Source organism: Hydra vulgaris, chromosome 02, assembly GCF_038396675.1.
Source record: "Hydra vulgaris chromosome 02, alternate assembly HydraT2T_AEP".
Lineage (NCBI taxonomy): Eukaryota > Metazoa > Cnidaria > Hydrozoa > Anthoathecata > Hydridae > Hydra > Hydra vulgaris.
In genome coordinates this window covers 21,890,001-21,916,510 of record NC_088921.1, presented here as the reverse complement: position 1 = coordinate 21,916,510, position 26,510 = coordinate 21,890,001, and the positions used below count along the sequence as shown (strand labels likewise).

The 26,510-nt window shown below is 28.4% G+C and overlaps 2 protein-coding genes across 9 annotated transcripts in view; one reads left to right on the top strand and one right to left on the bottom strand.

The window, feature by feature from the left end:
* LOC100203637 (histone-lysine N-methyltransferase SETDB1) overlaps nucleotides 1-26,510 on the bottom strand; it is a 121,862-nt gene that overhangs the window by 82,519 nt on the left and 12,833 nt on the right. For all 8 annotated transcript variants that reach the window (XM_065790293.1, XM_065790297.1, XM_065790295.1 and 5 more), the window contains exons 4-8: nucleotides 21,794-21,899; nucleotides 20,320-21,282; nucleotides 20,120-20,184; nucleotides 14,462-14,499; nucleotides 4,012-4,132 (exon numbers count right to left, since the gene is read on the bottom strand). In XM_065790293.1, coding sequence (XP_065646365.1) covers nucleotides 4,012-4,132; nucleotides 14,462-14,499; nucleotides 20,120-20,184; nucleotides 20,320-21,282; nucleotides 21,794-21,899 — 1,293 coding nt within the window. The remainder of the gene's footprint in view (nucleotides 1-4,011; nucleotides 4,133-14,461; nucleotides 14,500-20,119; nucleotides 20,185-20,319; nucleotides 21,283-21,793; nucleotides 21,900-26,510) is intronic.
* On the top strand, nucleotides 155-1,885 carry LOC136076764 (uncharacterized). Its single transcript, XM_065790208.1, has 3 exons — nucleotides 155-464; nucleotides 511-1,171; nucleotides 1,519-1,885. The coding sequence occupies exons 1-3, from the start codon at nucleotides 155-157 to the stop codon at nucleotides 1,883-1,885; spliced, it is 1,338 nt and encodes a 445-aa protein (XP_065646280.1).

Genomic DNA, 26,510 nt, shown 5'->3' with positions numbered 1-26,510 from the left:
CAAGTATTGGGGCTAGCCTTGCTAATGCTTTCCTCTTAGATTTGCAGGTTGTGGGCCTACTTTGGCCAAACCTTAATTTAGATACAGTATTTATTGATAAATCAAAAATTGATAGAGAGAAAACTAGAGTAAAAGTATAAGTCAAGATAAGCATATGGAAGATATTTATAGCATAATATGTATTGGAGTTGATGGAAAAGTTGACAAAGACACTTTATTTTACAGAGAAGTTAAGTATCCAAACGGAAAAATTAATTTAAGAAAAGATAAACAGTCAGAGCACTATTTAACTTTTACAGTAGAGTCTGGGTCTGAAATTGGATCATATCTTACTCACAGAGTCATTCCAATTAAAGGTGCTACAGGACTTTTGTTAGGAGATGAAGTTGCTAGTGTCTTAAATGAATTTAAGATTGCTCATTCTCTAAAAGCTATCCTCCTTGATAATACTGCTACTAACACTAGTTGGAAAAGTGGGCTTGTAACAGCTGTAGAAAAAAAAATTAATAGCAAATTGCACATTATTGGCTGTTCACTTCACCAAAATGAACTTCCGAGCTATTTTTAAGCATCTTGATGGAGGCACCAAAAGCCCTAATCTTTTTAGTGGTCCAATTGGAAAACTTTGTGAAAATAACTATCAAGATCTCCCTCAAGTTGACTTCATAAAAATTAGTGGCCATCTAGATAACATACATTTTCATGAAAAGACATTAAAAGATTTGAGTTGTGATCAAAGACTTCTTCTAGAATATGTTCTTGGAGTTTCAAAGGAAAATGTTGATCATAAATATGCAAAGTGGAAAATTGGACCATTAAATCATTCAAGATGGTTAACTTTGGCAATTCGATTATTGTGTATTTGGACAAGAGGCACATATCTACCAGAAATGCAAGATAAGCTTCAACAAATTATAAAATTTATTGTGCAAGTGTATGCAGTTAGCTGGTTTGAAATAAAATTGGATAATAAGTTTCACAATCAGCAGTTATACATTTTCAATATGATTAAAAGAATCAAAGAACAGTCTGAGGAAATCAAAACTATTGCATTAAAAAACTTGCAACACAATGCTTTTGCTTTGCTGCCTGAAAATCTATTGTACTCCATGATGAAATCAGATGAATATAAAGTCAGAGAAGCTGCGACCAGAAAAATTTTAAGTATCAGGTAAACATAATATTATTAAAATAAAGTAGTTCATTAGGAATTTAATGTTTTACTCTAAGGTGACAAATGGAAAGAGTCTTAATAACCGGTTGAGCATTTTTGGAAAAATTAAATTGTAAAACCTTGAAAATTTTTATCAGCAAGCAGAAAAAACAAGTTCTAAATTACTAAATGCGCAATTTCGGATGGGTAAAATTTCAAAACTGATAATGCGCTGGAACTTTAATTTGACACCTTGGTCTAAAAATATAACAAAAAATTAATTTATTAAATTTTGTTTTTAAAAAAAACTTAAACAAGATCAAAAAAAGATTTTTATTTTTAGAATTTAAATTTAATTCATTTAGAAATATGACGGTGCATACAACAAGATTAAACAAAATCACTGCAATAAATACTGATGCATATCATTGGTCGGATTTAGTAGACCTTTCTCAAACAGGTATTTGTGAACCAGCTCTCACTGAACACATTTTATCTCAGCATTTACAAGAATCACTGCTTAATGGAACGAAGTGTGAGTTACCGGTATTGCCTTCTCATACTCAGAGTGTTGAGAGAGCTGTGAAAATGACATCTGAAGCTTGCCATACAGTGTATGGAATAGAAGCAAGGCATAAACATATCATTGCAAAAAAATTAAGTCGTCAAAAGAGACCTAATTTTTCTTCAAAGGGTTCATATTGTCAAAAGTATGATGACGTTGTGATCTAAATAAACTGTATTTTAACAACAAATAAAACTTTTTTCTTGAAGCTTGTTTTTTTTGTTGTTGTTTTTTTAATAAGAAATATTTAAAAAAGCAAAACAACAAAGTTAAAATTGAAACTTGTTTTTGTTGCATTAGCTTCTATAATTATCTGCTGTTTTTAAATATTTTTTTATTTAAAATTTAGATTTAAAAAAATTTTATTTAAAACTATTGACTTTTTTAATTTATTAAATGTAATCCTGAAAATGAATAGCACGCATATACTAGCTAGTAATAGGTACAGTAAAAATTTATTTAGGTACAATTTATTGGTAATCATGAATCTGCCCATTTTTAACAATGATATTAATGTGAATTGGCAATTGAATATTTGTAATTGTCAAATAAAAACAAAATTATTTTGTATTAAGTATTTTGCAAGTTAGTAATTGTCAGTAAAGATCTTGTTCTAGATTTTAAAATTTCATCCGAGAAAACTTTCAAATAAATATGTGCTACTGAACAAGACACACATCTTTTTTGCATTGTCAACTAGGTTGCTATACTTATTTTGGTCAAGATTTTTGTAAAATACCATCAAATTATGTTGATTATATGTTTCTCTTAAAACATCACTGCATTGAATATCAATTAACTCTATTTGGAACTTTTCTTGTACACTCTTAATTTCAACAAAGAATGGCACTGTGAACAATTTGAATTTTTCAGGATGTTTCTTAATATCTGCAAACCTTTTTGAAAATCTTGTTTTCAATTCAGCAGTATCGGTAAGAAATTCTGCTGTGTTTCCAGGATTCAGCTCACCCGAGGTTAAAAATTGACTGAAATTTCAAGTCCTTAACTTCCACAAAGAAAATTTCAACAGAAAAGCTAAAAATTGTTGTATATTTTTCCAATTAATTGATCTTTTCCTAGGAGTTCTTCGTTAAGTATATTGTCAGGTCAGGTCTACATAAGTATATTGTCAGGTCAGGTCTACATGAAATGCAAACTTTTTAATGACCTTTTTTGCTTCTAGGTTTGATGAAAGGTGAATGAAATCAAGAAAAACCTCAAATTACCAACTTCATAATGCGCTGGACTTAATGATGTTTATTGTTTTAAATAATCAAAACATTTTTCGCATTCATAGCTCTTGCTGTTAACTTATTCTGATAAATAATACAATGCAGATTAATTAATTACAAGTTGTTTTACCATTTTGTTTTCGAGCCTGGCAACAACAACAACATTTTTTCCAATCACTGATCTGCAAACACCCGTTGTAACTGAAATTAATCTGTTGTTAGTCAAGTTGAACTTTTTTCAAACTTTAATGGTCAGCAAAATATTTTCTCCTGTTGTTCTGCATTGGATAGAATTGTTTTCTCCTGTTGTTCTGTCGTGCATAGGATAGCTCTTCAGTAACAAAAAAATCTTTATCAATAACACAAAGCCAAAGTGAGCAGTTTGTGAAAATGAGCAAATGCTTTTGAACACATTTTAAAGAGATTCATTACAAATTTCACTATCACTGAATGGCTTATAATTTTTAGATAAAAGAAGACTCACTTCATTAGCTAAAAGACTCAATTCATAACTCACAACAGCAGGATTTTTGGTTTTGTTACTGCCTCTTTTTTAACAAACCTAACTTTTGTTTCATTTTTTTTGCTTTTTATTCTGTTGTGTGTTGACAAACTGATTATAAGTTTTCGAATGTTTTGAATGGCCTCCTTTAATAATATTTTTTGCACACTGAAACAGATTCATTACCTATTAAAAATACATTATAACATTAAATTCACCAAAAATATATTTTGTTTGATTTTTTGTTATTTTTTTGAAGAAAATGCCATTTTGGCTAAAACTTAAATAATAATTATGAATAAATTTTCGAAATTAAAATATTTTAAAAATTAAGACTAAAACTAGATAAAGAGAACTGCAAATATTTTATGTAAAATTTACCTACATAACATTCTTTGTAAATTAACATCCACCGGTTATGTTAATAAAAATTGATATAACTAAAAGGCTGGGTAAATGGTTGCTGAGGGCCAGATGCAGTCTGCAGGCCTTATTGTGGCCACCCTTTTTCTATATTAAGATATCACTTTTCTTTATTACAACAAAAGAAATTTCATACCTACTATTCTGCTTCCAATTTTTACACTAGCCGCGTCAATTGAATGAATAGATGCCAGACTTCGAATTAAAATTTTCTGAGTTATTTTTTGACCTGACAAGAAATGTACCTGAAACCGTCTCTAAAACACAACAATAAACTGGTATCTTAAACACAACAAAAATCTGGTCTCTAAAATACAACAAATATCTGGTAACCTATTACTTTACAACTAAATAGTTCTTGGTTAAAATGTTTAACACAATATAGTTTAATAAAATAATCAGTAATGATAATATTTTACATTCAATTTGTAATGATAATATTTTACAACTATGTCAAGTTTTAAATATACTATTTTAAATATAATAATTTCACACAAAGAGAAAAAGAACAGAATTCAATAATTCATGGTGATTGGACAGAAAAACATGCAATTGTTTAAAAAAATCGAACTAATATATTTAATTTGAAATTCAGAATTTACTTATAACAAGACATCTTAAAAACCACTATAAAACAATACATTTTTCTTTTTTTTTAATTCAAATCACAGGAAAAAAAATTAAAGTTATTAAAAATCAACAAATAAAAATTGCTTTTAATTAAAATATTATAATTTTCAAATTTAATAAAATAGTTAATAAACAAACTCACAAAAAAACATAATCATTACAGTTATGATTTTTCATTTTAATTTAGTTGCAAAATGAAATAACTTTATATTTTGGTACTCTTATAAATATCAATGATCTGTATCGTTAAAGATATGCATATGATCTGTATCGTTAAAGATATGCATATGATCTGTATCAATAAAGATATGCATATGATCTGTATCGTTAAAGATATGCATATGATCTGTATCGTTAAAGATATGCATATGATCTGTATCGCTAAAGATATGCATATGAACTGTATCGTTAAAGATATGCATATGATCTGTATCGTTAAAGATATGCATATGATCTGTATCGTTAAAGATATGCATATGATCTGTATCGCTAAAGATATGCATATGATCTGTATCGTTAAAGATATGCATATGATCTGTATCGTTAAAGATATGCATATGATCTGTATCGTTAAAGATATGCATATGATCTGTATCGTTAAAGATATGCATATGATCTGTATCGTTAAAGATATGCATATGATCTGTATCGTTAAAGATATGCATATGATCTGTATCGTTAAAGATATGCATATGATCTGTATCGTTAAAGATATGCATATGATCTGTATCGTTAAAGATATGCATATGATCTGTATCGTTAAAGATATGCATATGATCTGCATCGTTAAAGATATGCATATGATCTGTATCGCTAAAGATATGCATATGATCTGTATCGTTAAAGATATGCATATGATCTGTATCGTTAAAGATATGCATATGATCTGTATCGCTAAAGATATGCATATGAACTGTATTGTTAAAGATATGCATATGATCTGTATCTTTAAAGATATGCATATGATCTGTATCGTTAAAGATATGTTCTGTTAAAAATATGTATCGCAAAATAATATTCAAAATCTGTTGAAAATGTTTACTCAAGCTATGAAAGCCAAGGAGAAAAAAATTTTTTTTTTTGTTAGTTCACCTCCACAAGGCTGAGAAGGCCGCTACAGATGAGGAGGCTACTTAATTGTGGTTATAACCCTCTCTTAACTCTATGAATCTGAAACACGAACCTTGACGAACAAGGCCGCTACGTAGAGAAACAAGTTGAGCGCGGTACTACCAAAGAGGTGGTGGGGATCGAACTTGTAACCTCTCGCTTATAAAGCGAGCGCTCTTCCACGACACCACTACCGCATTATGAGACCAAGGTGAGATGTGTTACAAATAGTAATAGTTTTACTTATAGTTTAAAAAAAGAATAAAATAATAGTTTTAATTATAGTTTAAAATTTTTTAATATTTGTTTTATTTTTAAATGAATCTTATATATATGGCTTCATAAATTAAAAAAAAACTTTTAGTACTAGTCGTTTGGTTTTTAAACAGACTATATGTCTATTAACTACATACAAATATATATGGCTTCATAAATTTAAAAAAGATTTTTAGCAATGGCTTTGCTGTTTTTCATAGAACTTAATATATGGCTTTATAAATTTTAAATATATCTAGTACAGCCTGTTTCGTTTTTAAAATAAACTTTATAAACTTGAAAAAAAACTTTTGTGACATCCAAGAAAGTTTTAACCATTTTAGTATTTCCAATAAAAACATGAAAATTGTTTGTTCACTCTGTTTTCACAAAAAAAGATTCAAAATTGCTAAAACTTGCAAACTAGTAATAAAAAATTTATCAATTGGCTGCCAACAGCAAAAGATAGCACATCAAAATTTCTGTACTGTTTAAAATCCAAGTTTAAATTTTCAGAAAGTTATAGCCCAAGCTCTAATCAACAGAAATAGCTTCTAACATGATCAAAACAAAGTTTGCAGCATTTATTTAAAAGATTCAATGCAATCAAGCTGACATGTTTTTTGAATGTCTTGAACTCTTTTTTTAAAATCATTATGTTCAAAAACAACACTTGTTTTCACAATATTAGTAATGAGCACTTTCTACAGCCTGCTCAGAACACACACCAAACATTGTCAAAGAAAAGGAACAAAATGACCTACTAAAACTTTTTTTTTCTTTTTGAAAATGAAGCTGCAGATTTTTGAAACATTTCTAAAATTGATTAAGAATTAGATTCTTCAGCCATCAAACTAAAGCCTTTTTTTTGAAAACTATTTAAAACAGCAAACTAAAGGTTGAAGAAATATCATATTTGATAGTATAGAGACTGCACTTAAAAGGTTAAATCTAAATTTTCGAATGGTCAACTCTAAATATAATATAATTTGAATTAAGCCATATATCAAAATTGAGCTACAGAGTAATTAATACTTTTACAAATACTGATAAAAATAAACTAAAGTTACCAAAGATTCAAGACAATTTGAGGAGAAATGCATTTTTTTTTTTTGAGCTTTTTTTTTTTCCATTTTTTTATGTTGTTATTCTTGCATCCACCTGCAACAAATTTGTTGTGGTTAGTATCAATTGAACTTAAAATACTTTTTTTCTCCACTCATAAGAGTACTTTCCCTTGCACATAAGGCACAGACATATTTGTTGCAGTGACTGCTTAAACATAATAAAGAACTACAACATTTAAGATCAAATGCTATTAAAAAAACCCACATCATTCAAAGCCAGTGGTTTTAGTAGTTTACTAAGACTTCAATTATGTTCTGACACACCTTTAACTAAAGCCAAAACCAATATTTTTTTAAACCACCATTTTTGAGATTTTCTGAAGTTGTATGCTTGCATTATGGAGCAAAAACATTTACAATATAATTAAGAAATCCTTGTTTACCATCAATTGAATTCATAGCAGCAGTGAAATAAGAATATACATTTTTTCATTCATCATACTAAAGATTAAATTATAAGTTTTACAATTACCAAAATGTGATTTGTCTTCATTCCCTGAATTTAATGATTCAGTTTTGAGATTTGGTTTTATGCAGTTCCTCTATCTGAGTTCATATACTATGTTCTAACTTTGTCTTCTCTTTTTTTGTTTTTTTTTTTTTGTTTTTTTTGCATAGTTTTATTAAGTAGCTTTGTCTTTATTTTACTAACCGGTTGTTTATATGGATAAAAATCATTTTTGAAAAATTTTTTTTGCAAAGTAGTTTCTTATAGAGTACTTGTGACTTTCATTGTAGCTTCTAAAAATAATTTTTTAAGTGATACTCTGCTACATTTATTATCAGATGTGCATACAACAACCAGAAAGTTGTTTCTGATAATTTTCAAATGATACTTGTCTCAAGGTTTAAAATTGTCTTTTTTCCTATTTCTTTTTCTTCTGAAGAATCCCAGAGCAACTTACTCACTGGATGAATTTCCTAGATATAAAAACCTAATTATGTTGACCTTTGGTAAACATAATTAGGTTTTTTAGTTAGTGTATGATTACCCTGAGCTTTACTCAGCAAAAAAGAAAAAAAATCCCTTACCATTAGAATGAAAATGAAAGTAGGAAAATAATTTAACCTTGAATTGAATAAATTAAGAAAAAATAAAAAATCTTTACTTAATTTTATAATAATCTACTATGTTTTTATAATGTTTAAAATAAAATTAGTAATACTAACCTGTAACTTTTATGAACACAACCTGATCCTTTGTCTTTAGCATTTTCATTTCTACGTACAGTGAGCGGCCAAATTATTAGTTACACTTGCAAAAAGTGTCATGTTAACCAATAAAAGCTCTCATACGTATACTACATTTTATAATTATTATTAAAGCTATTAGCTTAAAAAAGTATTTTTCTTTAAAAGGTAAAACACTGTTTTAAACACTATTAATATTTTTACCCATTTATTTAAGAAAAAATCAAATACAAAATGTTTTTAGTACTTTGTTGGGCCACCTTTTGTATCAATTACTGTTTGTATAGTTCTCGGCATACTTCGGATATAAATCTTTACATTTGGATGTAATTTTTAACATTTATATTCCTGATCATTATGCCAGTCATTATTTTGTGCACCTAATAGACTTTTTTTGTTGGTTAAAGGTTAGTGCCCAATTATCCGCTTTAAAAGTTCCTAAATGTTCTCTAGTGGGAATTAAGGCGTACTCTATTGAGTTGAGAGAGTTGTCAGGCCACGGTAAAACAGTAACATTTTTTGATTCTAAATATATTTTTACTGATTTAGCTTTATGGCTCAGGGCAGAATCATGCATAAAGATACATTTGGATGGATGAGGAAACGGTCATGTCTCTGAGGAATTAATTTGGTAGCTAAAATTTTTTTATATTTATCCTGGTACACCATCCCTTCAAATGTATAAAGAAGGGGACTACCTTTATCAATTATAACAGACCACGCCATTACCATTAAAGGGTGTTTTACTATCTCAATAACACAGTCAGGGTTATATTTTTTTCTTTCCTGCTTCCAACAAAGTAAGGCTCATTGCAACAGTGTCACTGATTGAGACATTTATATGAGGCTGAAACCTCATATAAATTTCTCAATCAGTGACGCTGTTGCAATAAGCAATTAAATAAGTACTTTTACTTACATTTTTCTAATCTTCAGCAAGTGTTGTTAATCCCATGTGAGACATTTTGATTTTACTGCTGGAGTAAGTTTAAGTTTCTTTGTGGATCTGCAGCATTTAAACCTCAGTTCTGCTCTTTAATGCCTTGTAGTTTTGTTAAAAAACTTGATACTGGCTTCTTGTATGATTTTAGTAATTGCTTTTGTACTCTTTTTTTCGTTTTTAACACAAATGTTACAAATTGCTCAATTATCTCTCAGAGTAGTGATGCACCATCTCACACATTTTCCACTTCTGGTATTTTGTATGGGTATTTTTTTATCAAGTTTACCTTTGTTTCTGTTTTGATCCTGCTTGGTTAGATATATCTTTTAACTTTTTGGTTAAATATATCTTTAGCTTTTCTCATTTTTAGGCACCAAAGTTCAAATATGTGTATTTAAAATTACTAACTAATGTAAAAAAATAAGTTAGTCACAATAACTCTAAATAGATGACAAAAATTTTATTTATTACACTCCCATTGTTTCACAAATAACAATTTTGTATTGAATATGCAAAAAAACTTTTTGCTGACCCAGTCTACCTATCGCATAGAACATTTGATGGTGATCTTGCAGCCATCCACAGCACAAAGACTAGATTAAAGTTGAATTGACCAATATGTTGGAAAGGTTGTCTTAGATTTATCAAAATACCATATGCGTAATTTCTGATATAACCATATTAAAGCTAAATATAAAAATAAAGCTCAACTACTCTATACCAACACTAACAGTTTATTGTTTCAAGTGGAGACTGAAGATATTTAAAAAGATATGAAAGAAAATTCCAAATATAATAATTTCAGCAACTACCCTAAAATCATTCATGCTTTAACAAGAAAAATAAAAAAGGCATTGGTTAATTTAAGGATGAGTTTAATAGTCACATTATTCACAAATTTATAGCCTTCCAACCTAAGATGTACTTTGTATTAGCTGAAAAAGATAAAATAAGGGCAAAAGGAGCCTGTAAAACAGTCATTTTACAGGCTCCTTTTGCCTCCTTAAGAAAGATCACACTTAGCCAAGTCACACTTGGCGAGCGTTTGCTGTACCACCAGGTGCTTTCAACACTTACCCAGTAAAAAAAAATGTAGTAAGTTTATTATTTAAAGACCTTTATGACATCATCTGAGTTAATAATAGAACATTTGTCACACTATACAGCTTGAATCACCTTATTGCTGGTCCACTCTGGTCTCTTGCTTCTAGTCATAATTATGATGTTTCTTTACTCAGATAGAGTAGTCCACTTACTTATACCGCCATCTTCTACAATCTTGTCAAAGGCTTCTATTCCACTTTCATTATTGAGACTGGTCTAGAGCTGTATAAAAACTAACTTATCTTTAAAAACTTTGACTTGAATGCTACACTATTGGTTTCCATCAAAATTTTCATCCAATGATAGCTGATCCTGGATGATTGTTCAGTAACCCAGCGTGCACAGCTGAATACTCGAATATCCTTATTGAAACGAATCTGCTCACGAAAATCAAAAAAATGGTTTATGAACCTCATACATATGATAGATTTATTATAATCAATTGAGTTGAATACAATTCAATGTGAGCTCTCCTTTCTCCTCTTGATTGCAAAACTTTCCTTACATTATTCTTAAACTGGTCTAACCACTTTTTGATTTATTAAGCTTTCATTAATAACCTTATAAATAATATTATATCAACACCATGGGATGACAAACTAACAAAAACTCTCTTTAAACATATCTGACAATATGAGAAAAAAATAAACTTGCAAACAGTTAAAAACAATGCGATAAATCCCAAGTATGCTCTTTTTTATCTACGTGTAATTCACAAGTTAAATTATAACAATTAGAGAAAAACATATATATGTTATACTTTAGCAATTAAAACAAAAATATATGCGAAAAATTTAAGCAAAATTTAAAAAAAATTTAAATATAATTAATAAATTTGTAAAAACATATATGCTACTATTAACAAGAATGGATAGTGAATTGAAGAAAGCAAATATAATAAAAAACTAATTGACAGAGTAAATCTAGAAGAAATCCAATGGACAGTTTAGTTAGTTAAAACTATGACAGAAGTACATTTGTTTAGTATTATTGCTGAGTAATAACTTGGATTATAAAAAGTTAATATTAGTAGTTCACTTATTGTTTCAAAGATTATTATAAATACACCAAAAATTAAAGGTTCAAATGATGTTGTAAAAAATTAATTTTACTCTAAGTTTGATTAGGTTTAAGCAATCTCCAAAAAAATTATTTTGCTTTCCACGTAACATGTGCTTTCATCCAATCAAATTTGAGAGAACTTACAAGGAGTATTTGGCTTGGTAACTTTAAATGTTACATTATCTAAACAAACCTGCAGGTATTCTATAAAAAACACTGTTCTCTGTGATGATCACTATTCAAATCATCAAATTACTATATATCCGCCATTAAACAGGTTGCTGCCTTGCAGCCCCACATAAAAGACTCAATATGAAAGCTGCAGCTCTACAAGAAATTAAGACTCTTAAAAAACAATAAACATCAAGAGCCCACTTCCTTACAGGTACTAGACCAACCAAAAAGCTGTTATAGCTAGAGTTAAAACACCTGCTTCTTTACAGATTTGTAACCAACTAAAAAGCAATTAGAAGTAGAAGGGTGAATATTTGCATCCTAATAGATTCATAACCCACCAAAAGGTAGTTAGAAGCAGAAAGTACAACAAACATTAATTAAATTTCTTAGCCATCAAACCATTAAAAATAACTTTGTTTTTCACTTTATACGCTTTCTTACTTAAGTAAGTGCTGATAGTAATCTGTGGATGGGTACCAAAGGTTTTCTATAGCTGATTTCCTTGGGAGGTCAATGTGAATTTAAACCTGCCACCTTATGTGTATGCCCCCTGTGCATCTAGTGTGCTGTAAGGTGGTTTCCTGGGGTGTAATTAAATGTGGTGTAAAAAATTTTTTGATGACTATATAAGGAGACCAAAAAGAGTAGTCAAAAGAGCGTCTCCAAGGGTGCTCAAAATTTTTTTATACCTGTGAGTATAATGAGTTTTCTGTGGGTGGGCACTAAAAGTTGCACCTTGCCCACGCATCTTGCCCTTTTATATCCTGAGTGGGTGCCAAAAAGATTTTCCTAGTAGGGTGTCAAAAACATTTTTGCGGGTGGGAATCAATTGTAGATGCAAAAAGATTTCTGTAGATGTGGACCTTTCAAGAGGACATCAAAAAAGCTCTCTGAGGATAATCAAAAGTGGTTTTAAACCCCTCTTGTACATTTACTTAAATAATGTTCTTTTTTTGTTTGTTTTTAATTGCTGAAAAGTATTCTTCCGTTGCATTTTGCATAGCAATTTTTAACTCCTGAACAATGGCATTGCTGAAGGTTACTTTAAAGCTTCAATTATTGTCACAATTGGAATTCAGGAACTGCTGCAAGAATTAAACCTGACAACATTTTTGTTGCAACTTCAAAAACACTTAAAGAGTTTGCCACTTTTTCATAGAAGTTCTTATCTCTGACAGAAAATTCAATTACTACTGAAGGAAACTTGAATAAAGTGGCAGCAATGGTTGGCTTCAAATGTAAAGTTTGCTAAATATTCATTTTCAAGCCAAGACTGTCTTTTACATCCCTCTAGATTTTTTGCTGGTTTTAAAATTCAGCGTTGAAAACAAAAGAATGTGATACATTAAAATAGAGTTTAGATTATTTGCAATCAGTTTGTTCATGATTGGATCTGAAAACAATTCTTTTTTGGGCACAATTGCAGAATTTAATATAACTCCAGGCTTTGGAAATAATGTGAACAGCCATTTCCAGATAGCTATGATAAAATGATGACTGTGCATCAAAACAGACTGACACATTTTCAGCTTCTAATTGAACCAATTTTTCCTTGTGAGCAACTTTTTTATAAGTTAGATCAAGTAAACTTCTGTAATGTTTTTGGCTAGCAAATTTGTAATTTGGAAAAAACAAGTGCCTTGAAAATCAAGTATCATTGACCACGATTGAAGGTCAAGAACCATCATTCAAATAAAAAGCAATGTTATCAAAATGATAATAATGCTATAATACTATTACAATTTCGATCAAAATTGTGATAGGAACTGGAACCAAATTTCAGTCAATCTTTAGAGACAAATTTGGCAATCTAGACATCAATAAGAAATAAAATAGCGAATTTATTTAACAAATATTGAAAAATAACAGGAAATATAATTTGTGATTGCACAATATTATCCACTGTGTTGGTTTGCGAAAAAAAAAAATTTTGTAACTAATTTGCTTGAGTATTATTTTGTTTGTGGAGCATTACATTAGCATTCAGCTGACTGAATCAATGTCACTTAGTGATCTCATGAAAACGTTCAACATTGTATTGCAAGAATATATTTTTCAAAAATTTAAATTGCCCAAGTCTTATGACTTAAACTGATGGAAAATTCATGGAAAATATAATGCGCTAATAGAGCTAATAAAATATTAGATTTAATTAAACACGCATTCGAATTCTAGACCAACTCAATTGCTAAAACATTGTATTAAACCTTTGTTTGATCACTTCTTGAATATGCTGCATCGATCTGGAATCCAGTAAAGAAAACCTCAATGAAGAAGCAAAATAAGAAGCTAAAGAAAAGCAATTTGAACAAGAAGCCTTTCACATCTGAGTTGTGAAACACAATTCAAAATATTTAACAAAAGAACACTAAAAACTTAAGAGGAGATTTAACCAAAAGCTATAAAATTGTCCTAAGGTTAATCCTGGTCCATCAACTTGAAATGAAATCCACTGAAAATAATATAACTGAAGAGTTGAGGAATAATAAAAGAAAACTTAATTCTTAAGAGAGTATGCATGGAATCATCATCCACCATCCATACTCTCTACAACAGTGAATATGTTCAAGAAAGACAAACATGTTCAAAACAAATATAAAGTTTCTGGCTGATACAGCCCTCGGAATTAAGGTCAGCATTCGGCAATGCCAACCTAACTGCCGAAGTGTTTGAGGTCAGCAAAATATTGCGAACCTCATTTCTATACTTTATGGTAAGACCTTTGTATCAAATTTTTTTTTGCCAACCTCTAAAAGATTGAGGTCAGCAAATTATTGTCGACCTCATTTTTCCTAATTCCGAGGGTTACTGATATAGTGCGCTGATCACACACTTTTGTTTATAATTAATATTAAAAAGATTTTATTTATAGACAATATATTTAATTGATTTTAGTTGTTATTTTTTTACACTATGGTAACAAACTATTGTTGCTGAAGTTTAAATAATGAAAAAATAAAAATAAAAAATAAAAAATTCTGTAATACCTCTTTTTTAAATGGCGATAACTCTTTAATAATCTCCGCTATAACATATTTTATATATAAATACAACCATATAAGCATATATACTTTAAACAATGAACACACACACAAACATATATATATATATATATATATATATATATATACTATATATATATATATATATATATATATATATATATATATATATATATATATATATATATATATATATATATATATATACGGAAAAAAACACAAAAAACTAACAGTTCTATTTGTGTTAATAAGTGCAATACTGTGTTTACAAGGTTAACATATATACTAAGGAGGTAATCCACTGTTATTCAGGGTGGTAACCCTTCTACAAAAGACATCAAGAGGTAATCCACTGTTATTCAGCGTGGTAGCCCTCTCATATATTTATAAAAAATATATATTAAAAAAAACGAAAAAAACATGGAGTTTGACTATGAATGCTTAGAAGAGCAAAATTGGCCAACAATTCCTAGTGCATCTGCTGAAGTTACCAAAAATATGCATAAATGGTGTGGCAAAATATCATATATCGTTTCTGACCTTTTAAAGCGACTTAAAATTCTTGAAGATGAAAAGTTAAATGTCTCAATAGCAACATCATATAAACCAACAACAATATTCACATATGCACAAGCAACATCAATTCAGCAAAATCAATCTAAACCAAAAGAAACTAAAGTGGTAATGATGGCAAAAATTACAAACGAGTTTAATAATAAAAAAAGAATTGAAAACAACATCATTATAAGTGGGGTAGCTGATCATACCACTTTAGACAAACAAATTAATGAAGAAAATGATAAAAAAAACCATCGAAACATTACTAAAAGCAATAAAACCAGATTTTTCAATAACAAATACAAAAATAATAATTCGACTAACTAAAAATACTAAAAGACCAGAAGGACCACCTAACCTCATCTTAGTTGAATTGGAGAACAAAGAAACTCAAAATTATTTCATTAAAAATTCCAAAAAGTTAAATGATAATATCAACTTCAAAAATATCTTTATTAACAAAGACAAAACTGCAAACAAGAGATTGTTCGACAGTGAACTCAGAAAAGTTAGAAATACTAGAAACGCAGCACTTGCTCATGAAGTAGAGGGAACAAATGGGAGGCAACGATACAATGTGCATAATGGAAAAAAATATTATTGGGGTATACGATCAGGTGAACTCAAATGGATTGAAATCAAATCAGCATAATTTAAATATAAAAATTAAAAGATCCTCTACATTAAACTTGGGTATACAAAATGTTCAATCTGCTATAAAAAAATCTGCTATCATTCATGATATAGTGCATAATCATTCTCTAGATATTTTTATACTCACTGAAACTTGGATAAAGTCAGACAACCCTCCTGCATATGGATATAAGATATGGCCCCAACAGGCTTTAAAACAATTCAATACTGTCGATCAGATCATCGTGTAGGAGGCGTTGCAATAATATACCGGGACAACTTAAATATCAAATCACTCTCGTTATTGTCTACCTGCCTGTCTTATGAACGTACATCTGCCAAACTAAATCTGGCAAATAATATATACAATATTATTGCTATTTACCGATCAAATCCAATCATTCCAACAAATATTTTCTTTTTCGAATTATCTGATCTCCTAGAAGAACTTCAAACATTATCTGGAGAAATACTTCTGTGTGGTGAATTTAACTGCCCAGGTACTTCTCCAACAACTTGCAATCCAAGACTTGCTGAGATTCTAGAGACCTACAACATGATACAAAGAGTTCAATCTCCTACCCGCATATCATCTACTACCGGTATAGCCAACTTGCTTGATCTAGTAATAAATCGACATGATGACATTTCACTCAACAATATTCAAGTAACTGATGAGGGTATTTCAGATCACTATATGATTCGGGTTGCACTCTATCATCAACCTTCAAATAGTAAAACTGTTTGGTTTTCAAAACGAAACTTTAGAAAACTAAACTTGTCATGCTTTATAAAAGAATTGCAAGTAATGCCATGTTGCTTATCACCTGAAAACAATGTGGATGACTATGCTGAACAAATAAGAGCAAATATAACAACTGTTCTCGATCATTTAGCACCCATTCGGAAATATTCAATGCGACCTGGTAAACATGATGATAAATGGTTATCTTCAGATGCCAAGAATAAAAAAATTAGACGCCGTAAACTGGAGCATTGTTATAAAAAAACTGGAAACTTATCAGATAAAAAACTATATCGAATTGCTGCTCATCAGCAGCAATTCATAAATCCAGATGTAATCACTATAAGGCAAAACTAAATTCAGCATATGGTAATCAGAAAGAAACATTGAATATTGCCAAGAAATTACTACATTCAAATAGTTCTAAAACTAAAAACACAATACCAGAAGCAAAATGCAATATAATAAGCCAATATTTTATAAACAAACTTGGAAGTATAAAAAATACTATCCAGAAAAGGCTTGCAAAAAACCCAAAATCCAAATTTATCTCAGAGTTACATCTCCCGGTAAATATTTTAACAATATTTGGTACAGTCACACCTACAGATGTGTCAAAAATAATCAAAGCTCTCAAACCTAAGACATCGCCACTTGATATTATTCCAACATACATCCTTGAATCTTGTTCAGAACTTTTCAGTCCAATTATAGCTCACTTTACTAACCTCTCATTCAAATCTGGAATTTTCCCAGCCTCATATAAAGTTGCTCAAATAACACCAATTCCCAAAAAATCAGGACTAGCAGAATTTAACTTATCAAATCTACGCCCAATATCAAATCGCAATACAATTTCCACTCAACCACTCAACCAAAACAGCGCTATTAAAGATATGCAATGACATCCTGCTAAACATTGATGATGCTTTGAACACTATTCTCCAATCTCTTGACATATCTTCGGCATTTGATACAATTGATCACAGCCTGCTGATTTCCCGTATTAAAGATGAATTTGGTGTCACAGATATTGCACTAAAATGGCTGACATCATACTTGCACTCTCGAAAATCATTTGTTTCTATTGGATCAACAAAATCTAGACTAATAGCAAGTTCAACAGGAGTATCGCAGGGTAGTGTATTAGGCCCATTTCTATTTTTCATGTTTGTTTCACCTATATATCGTATTATAGCTAAACTCGGTACCAATCATCATCAATATGCTGATGATACCCAACTTTATACTGTCATCAACCCAGGCATAGATAGCATTAATGAAATCAATGTGTGTGCTGATGCAGTAACGAAGTGGTTTCTAGAAAATGGACTTCTGCTCAACCCAAATAAAACAGAAGCTGTTTTATTTGGATCTAGAAAACAAATTACCAAGCATAAAAATGATTCAAAAATTTGTTATTTCTGGAACAACACTAACTACGATAAATTCAGTAAAAATCCCTGGCGTCACCCTAGATTTATCACTCTCTATGGACAAGCACATAAACAACACTATTAAATCCAGCAATTACCATATTCGTGCACTTTGCCACATTCGTCCATGTCTGACTAAAGAAGCTGCAAATACAATTGCATGTGGCATTGTTAACACTCAGCTTGACTATTGTAACAGTCTTTTATCTGGTACTTATCAAAAAAATATTAAAAAACTCCAACGAATTCAAAATAGCTTATCTCGAATCGTTTTCCATTCTCCTATTCATTTAAATTCAGAAATATTGCTGAAATCTCTTCATTGGTTACCAATAAATCAAAGAATAATCTATAAGATATCAGTTATCACATATAAAATTTTATTATCTAAATCTCCTGCATATTTATTTGAACTTCTAGAAGTCCGAACTTCAAAACAAAAAACTAGATCATTAGACACTTGTCAACTTACATGTCGTCAACAAAAAACTTCTCTTGACTCAAATTCATTTTGTATGACTGCACCTCGAATTTGGAATGGTTTATTTATGAACACGCGAAACTTAACCTCTTTAGAAACATTTAAAAAAAGACTGAAATTTGAACTTTTTATAAACGCTTTTTCAAACTCATAGCCAACTTGCTTTAGTGCTTCTGAATTACTTCATCACTATTGTGATTGTTGTAATTAAAGGCACTTTAATCTCTAATTATTATTATTATCATATATATATATATATATGTATATCATATATATATATACATTGTATATATATATATATATTTATATATATATATATATATATATACACACACACACACGCACATATATATATATATATATATATATATATATATATATATATATATATATATATATATATATATATATATATATATATATATATATATATATAATGATGTAGTAAGGAAGTAATATATTTATAAATACATATATAAATATATATATTTATACAGTCTCTTGCAAAAGTTTAGGATCAGTTTAGTATTTTTTTAGGTAAATCCATAATTTATTGAAAATAACATACACAACGCTAAGATTTAATTTATGCTGTATATGTGTATGTACAGGACTTGAAATAACTGCCACACATCAGACATTGTCCTGCAATTGTCCAGTAAAAAAGGCATTTATTAGTTATTTTGTCCGACCCATATTTTATGTGCATTTAATTTATAATTATTTTAGTTGTTCCAAAATTATTAATAAATTCAGTATTTTATATAAACTTTATTTTTTGAACTTTTAATTTTTTATACAAAATAAAAATTAAAACTGAACACACAGCTACGTTAATAAAATAGGTTACTTTTTTGAGTCAATTCATTTTTTTAAAGGCACCAAAGCATTACTTTTTTTTGAATTAAGTGTTTTTTGTTGTTTATAATTTATAATAAAAAGTTTTTTATTATTTATAATAAAACGTTGCAATTAGTTATTAACTTAAATTTATATTTTAGTATTAATTTTATTTTTGTCCAATGGTTTTTATAAATTTCAAACAAATATTCTAGCTCTCAAAACCCTTTATAAATTTATTTTATAAAAATTTTAAGTTAATAGTTATTTTAATGCTTATAGAAACCAGTCTTTTTATTACACTAATAAATTTTAATTGGTACGTAACGTTTAAAACTAAAAGTGCTTATAAAATTAATCATAAAAAAGTTTGAAAATATAAAAAAATACATATTTATGTATATGTAATTAAGTATAATATTCTTTAATAGTTTAAATAAAATGGGTTTATTGTAAACAATCATAAGAATTAATTTTTTATATAATAAAGCAATAAGTAAACTTAATAACTTAAGTATTTAATATATTTATAATAATTTTACAAAACATTTTGCATAGTGTAGTAAGTTTTAAAAAACATAATGATGATTTTTTGTGCATGCATCTGAATGCAGACAGAAATTTCTTTAAAAAGATGAGAAAAACTTTTTTGCTAATGTTTGGGGCATGTGAAATCTGCTACTGTGACAACTCAATCAGGAAGAAAAAACATTAAAGCTCCAACAATAATGAAGGGTTTTAAAAACCTTACTAATTGTTGGAGAAAAAAAAGTATTCAGTTAAAGTACTCAGTAAATTTATTTAGTCAAAACATTCAGTGTTAACTCAAGTATTATGTAATTAGAGATTCAGTCAAAATATTCAGTTAAGTTTTGACCCATTAGTGACACTTCATGCACAGCTACATATGGGTTATAAAAAATTTACCAAAAATTATTTCAAAAGTTTACCTTGATACCAAATGTCACTTTTATCTGGTCTTGCATAAACTAAACTATGATCTCTATAATTAAACCTATAACAAGAGATATAAATGTTTTTAGGCCATTGAAAGGAAACTCAAAGAAAATGTTTATTAATTAAAGATTATTAAAATAACAAATCAAAATGGAATAATCAAAAGTTAAAAATAATAATTTGAAAAACCTACATTGAATCTTCAACTTTAACTTCATTTTTTAAAGAAGATTGCGAGTCAGGAGAGGAATGCATATCTTGACTACTAGGAGCAGACCTCTCAGACGAATAATTTTCAATATCTACACACAAAGCATTAGAAGCTGGAGAATCAGCTGAGATTGTTGATTTACCAAACTCGGAAGATGTTGAAGATGATAAAGGTGATGAAGGAACAGATTCGAAATCAGACTTTTTATGAAATTGAAGGTTAAAATTATTTTTTGATGCCTTTTCACCATTGGAAACAATTAAAGTTTTTTTATTAGAAACGGCTTCATCTTTTTCCTCTTCTAGCAGCTCTCCTGACACTACAGATGAACCCTGGTTTTCTTTATCTAGAAAATTGCTTTCATGTTTGTTACTATGTATATCTGCTTTGTTGTTATTAAAATTAGCATCTTTTGCGTGTGGACACTCAGATGACTTAATCAATTCAAACTCCTTATCTATTATTTGATTCTCAATTTTATTTTGTTCATTTCTACAATTCTCATTGTTATTTTCAGTGTCTTTAGCTATTTCAGCATAAGAACAAGCTGTTGAATTACATAAAGTTGTAATTATATTCTCGGCTATATTTTTAGAAATGTTAGTTGAAGGAGTTTCGGCAAAATTTATATGCTCTAAGCTTTGTCCATTATTTAAACATTCTTCAGAGTAATTTACTGTTTTAGACAATTCTTCATTTACTGCAAGAGGGGGTGGTGATAATAAGGAAATATAAGCGGGTGCATCAGAGGTTATTTGAGGAAGTGTATGAGTAGGTGGTCGAACAACAAAACAAGTAGAGGTTGTTGTCACTGATAAAGTGTTTGAATTATTATTTAATAACAATATTGAACTAGTTGTTGTTGATGTTTTAGGTACATAAATACTTTCATCGTCGTCGTCATCATCAATTACAATAACTATGTTATTTGAACAATTTGAAGAACTATATAAAAATAGAAATAACAAGTATATAAAAAATGCATTTTAACTAAAAGTCAGAAATAATATATAAATATATATTTGTATTATTATGTAATTAAGTATATTTAACCAATTTTGTTAAAAAAAGTTTTTATAAAAAATGGTAAAACTTACATTATCCATTTTATAATGAGAGCTTGTATATGCTTGTATATATAATGATGTTTCAAATTGGAACATCATTATATATACAAGCATATACAAACTCTTATTATATATTCTCCTATCCTAAAGATTATCTTTTCACTCAAAACACTATAGACTCACTCTGGTGACTCCTTTATTGAATGTTACTGACCAACTCTACAATATGAAGTTTTCAAAAAGGAAGTGAGTTGTTAGTCAGTTTGAGATATAGTTAACAATTATTAACTAATAGTAATATATAAGTACTAATAAGTACTTTTATGAATAACTTTTGAATCCCTTTTTAAAAAAACACAAAAATTAAACATTTAAAAATATACAAAAACCTCTTCACTTGAATATTATCTTCTTTTTTTCTTGTTTTTTTGTTAGAACTGAACATTTGGTATCGTGATACATCTTGAATTAATTTTTTTATCTCTATGTGTTCATCTAAATTGAAATATTTATTTAACTTATAAATTATTCTCAGAGTTTAATTAAAATTATTGTTATAACAATATATACTTTTAATTTTGGTTTATTTGAAGCCCAGGTTGAGAGTCATTGGGAAGTTATAAGAATAGGAACAGATTTTTTGGAAAGTAAGGGTCTTTTGTGTGTGTGTGTGTGTATATATATATATATATATATATCAGGCCATGTTTTAAAGTGTTAGGTGTAGAGCAATTTACGTACACATTAAGCAATTTTACGTAAGCAGTAAGTGATTTCCGTTAAGCGACTTTCTATCATTTTTTAACTTTTAAATTATTCAATAAGCAGTAAGAGAAAAGAAGTAATTAATTTTAAAAAAAGTCACATTAACTTTTCAATGATATTTATGTAAAAATATTTGTTACAAAAGTTTGAATGACAATGTTTGATATAAGTGCTATTTACTAATGAAAAAAACTGAAACAAAATTAAAAGTTTATTTTTATTTTGTTTTCATTTTATTCTAATGATTGATTTTTTAAACAGGTATTGGACTTATTTCATGAAATGAATTTTCTTGAAATTATTTGTTGGGTGTAATCTTTATAGGAAGTGCATTTTGTTTGTTTATTTTGTTTTCATAAATATATTTTTGAATTCTGTACTTTTTGATGTCTTACTGACTACTAGCTAACTGACCTACTACTAACTGAGCTAACTACTAACTGACCTAAGTAACCCCAAATTCAGCTTAACTTGAGTCAGGTACAAAATGATTCAAAATCATGGCAATAATTTAATGCCACAATTTATATTTGCAGGAGAAAAAAAGGTGCTAATACTATTATTATAATATATAAAAAGTAACCCCATTTTATGGTAATCGTCATTTAAAAGTTAGGTGGTTTTTATAAAATTAATTACTTCTTTTATCTTAATGCTTATAGAAAATTGCTTTACGCAAACGTAAATTGCCAGCAGCTTAAAGCTTTAAAACAAAGCCTGATGTATATATATATATATATATATATTATATATATATATATATATATATATATATATATATATATATATATATATATATATATATATATATATATATAGAATAAAAAATATTTTTAGGGGTCCCCCAAGACCCTTAACCATCAGATGGGTCCCTGATATTAATAAAAAAAAAAGTTTTTCAAAAGTATGTCTTGTTAGGTCTCAAAAGAAGCAAAAATATATAAAAACTTTAAAAATAATCATCATTTAATAAAAAAATTATTATTTTAGATTTTAGTGAACAGAAAATGAAGTTTTTTAACTGAAAACAAAAAATAGAGAATTTAACAAAAATTTTTTAAATATAATATTTTTTAGTTATGTTTTTTAATAAAATAATGATTGATTTAAAAATTTAAAAAAAATTCTGCTTCTTTTGAGACCCAACATGATATACTTTTGAAGAACTAACTTTTAATAATTGCAGGGACCCATCTGATGGTTAATGGACTTGGGAAACCCCTAAAAATATTTTTTATTCAAAAAAATTTTAAAACCAGTGTTTTTTTATTATATAGAACACATTAAGGGGGTGTCTGCATATATTTTTCAAAAATGTTGTTTTTTGGGACACCCTAATATATATATATATATATATATATATATATATATATATATATATATATATATATATATATATATATATATATATATATGTATATATATATATACAGAAAAATTTTTGGCTGTATATATATATATATACAGCCAAAAAGTGTTTCTTCGAAGTCTTTCACCGAAAAATGTTTTTCGGTGTGTTCGAAGTGTACAATCCACACTTTGAACACACTGAAAATTCAAAGGCGCCTACAAGATTATATGAAATATAAATTTTATACAATATGAAATTATATTTTTTTAGTTTTTAATTTTTGTAAAGTAGTTTTTTTCTTTTTTTATAAATAAAAAGGTGCCTCCAAATGAATTTTTATTACCAAAGGAATCTTAATTTCTATTTTTTCAAAATTTAGATAAGTATTGTATTTTCAGCGTCACATAAAATGTTGTCAGTTAATTTTCATTTTCACACTTTGAAAAGGAATTTAAATTTTATAAGTGAATTTGAATCATTAACTCACTGCAAGTGAATTTGAAATATAATACTGAAAAATTAAATATTAAAAAATATTTGCTGTAACATGGATCGGAAATGGAAATTGTCTGGTTGGCAAAACAAACAAAATAGAGAAATATAGTTTCATAATATAGTTTCCAAAGGTCCAATACAAGCTAATATTAACTAGTACCCAAAAGACAGTTTGGGTTGGTCATTTAACAAAATACATTTTCATTGAAAAACAGCAAATGGTGAACTATTTAAAAGAACCTGGCTTGTATATTCATCCAAAGCAGATCGGGTATTCTGTTTTTGTTGTAAAATATTTAGTAGCGATAAATTTGCCTCAGCAAAAGGAGAAACAAATGATTGGGGCCACTTAACAATAATTTTAAAAAGACATGAGCAAAGTACTGAGCATTTTCACTGCTATGGAAAGTGGATTAAGCTTAAAAAACGGCTTTCTTGTGGTCAAGCCGTTGATTGTCTAGCTAATAAATTATACTTGAGTGAAGTAGAACATTGGGATGAAGTGCTCAAGCGAAAAATCTCAATTATTTTAATGATGGCCTCAGAAATATTGCATTTAGAGGATCTTCAGACAGAATATTCAGCGAAAATAATGGTAAATTTTTTTAAAATGTTGAGTTGTTTTCAAAGTTTGATCCGGTGTTAGAGAAACATGTTAAACGAGCAGTAGAAAATCTAAAAAAGCCTCATTACTTGGGAAAAAATATCCAGCAAGAAATTATTTTATTGATCGCTAAAGCTACAAAGGATAATATTTTGAAAATGGTAAAAAATGCAATGTATTTTTCCGCTATTGTAGACTGTACACCTGATGCCAGCCATAAAGAGCAAATGTCAATTGTTCTGCGTTACGTCCACATAACAAAATCAACCGAAGGTAATAATGCTAGTGTGGAAGTTAAAGAAAGTTTTTTGGAATTTATTAACACTTTGGATTTAACCAGAGCGAAGATGACCGAAGAAATATCAACTTTTTTGACACAAAATGGCTTATCAATTATGAATCTTCGTGGTCAAGGCTTTAATAATGGAGCCAATATGCGTGGAAAAATAAAGGGTGTTCAGGCACATGTTACAAACATAAACCCAAGGGCTTTCTTCATCGCATGTGTCTGCCACTCCTTAAATTTAGTCGTTGTTGATGCAGTAAAAGGAGCTATTGAAATTATTAATTTTTTTTCAACCATCCAAACAATTTACAATTTTTTCTTAAGATCGCCAAAGCATTGGCCTATTTTCATATCCATGTTTTGTAAATTGACAGTGAAATCATTAAGTGATAGACAATGGGAAAGCCATGTTAATGCCATTAGTGCTTTGAAAAGCGGATTGAAAGGCATTTATTCAGCGTTAAAAGAAGTCGTTCAATTGGAAAAAGATGCACTTACGCGCATAACAACTGAATCAATTGCATCAAAATTAGACAGTTTTGAATTTATTTGTGGTCTAATAATCTGGCAAGATGTTCTATCAGAAATAAATTGTGCGAGCAAATTATTACAATCACAGAGCATGGATATGAGATCAGCAGGTAGTGGTGTTAAAAAAAACAACTGAATTTTTGATTTCTCGTAATTCTGAAGTTTCTTTCGCTAAATATATTTCAGAAGCTAAAGCATGCACTATATATGCAGATTTAACTAATGATTTTAAGCCTGAGGTAGAAAATCGATTCGAAAAAGAACGCTTTTTTTGAAGAGGAGCCTAAAGCACCTGAGTCCATTATTCCTATGTTGAAATTCAAAAGGAAATTTTTCGACGTATTTTTTACAATAGCAATTTCTTCAATGAAAGAACGTTTTGAATCATTTTCAAGTGTTATGCTACCTTTTGAACTTTTGTATGATTTTAAAAAATGTGATGAAATGGAGAACAATGAACTCATTGATAAATGTAAATTATTAGAAACAAAATTAACTTATAAAGAAAGCAAAGATCTTGACGCAAACGAATTACAAATTGAGCTGAAGTTGTTGTCTCAAAAAATTGAAGATGATACTAACCTAGAAAACATTTTGAAATGGATTTATAATAACAACGTTGAAGAACTCTTTCCAAATGCACTGATTGCATTAAGGGTGCTATTAAATTATATATATATATATATATATATATATATATATATATATATATATATATATATATATATATATATATATGTAAATTATGTTAGTGTATTTTACAAATAAAGTGCTCAATGTTCTTAAAGAACAGAGCAATAACAAATTAGTAAAAAACACTTATCTAACTTTTATCTTCTACTTTAAGTTTCACCATTGCTGGATCATCAGGAAGAGTTACTAAATCTAAAAAAAAATTCAATTTATAGAAAAAAATATTTTACAGGAAGTTATAAATTATTATAAAAAAATTTTTAATTGCTATATTTTTTTTTTAACGGGAAGTTACAGAAAGTAATTATTAAATAATTTTCTTTGGGATGGGGATAGTTTAATTTAGTCATTTGTTTTTATAATTTTTTAAGAGGTATTTAT

What these genes read in the sequence shown, in the direction of transcription:
- LOC136076764 (XM_065790208.1), top strand. Translation starts at nt 155, where the DNA reads ATGGAAGATATTTATAGCATAATATGTATTGGAGTTGATGGAAAAGTT. An exon ending in TAATACTGCTACTAACACTA is followed by an intron (nt 465 to 510) that starts GTTGGAAAAGTG and finishes AAAAATTAATAG; the next exon opens with CAAATTGCACATTATTGGCT. An exon ending in AGAAAAATTTTAAGTATCAG is followed by an intron (nt 1,172 to 1,518) that starts GTAAACATAATA and finishes TAATTCATTTAG; the next exon opens with AAATATGACGGTGCATACAA.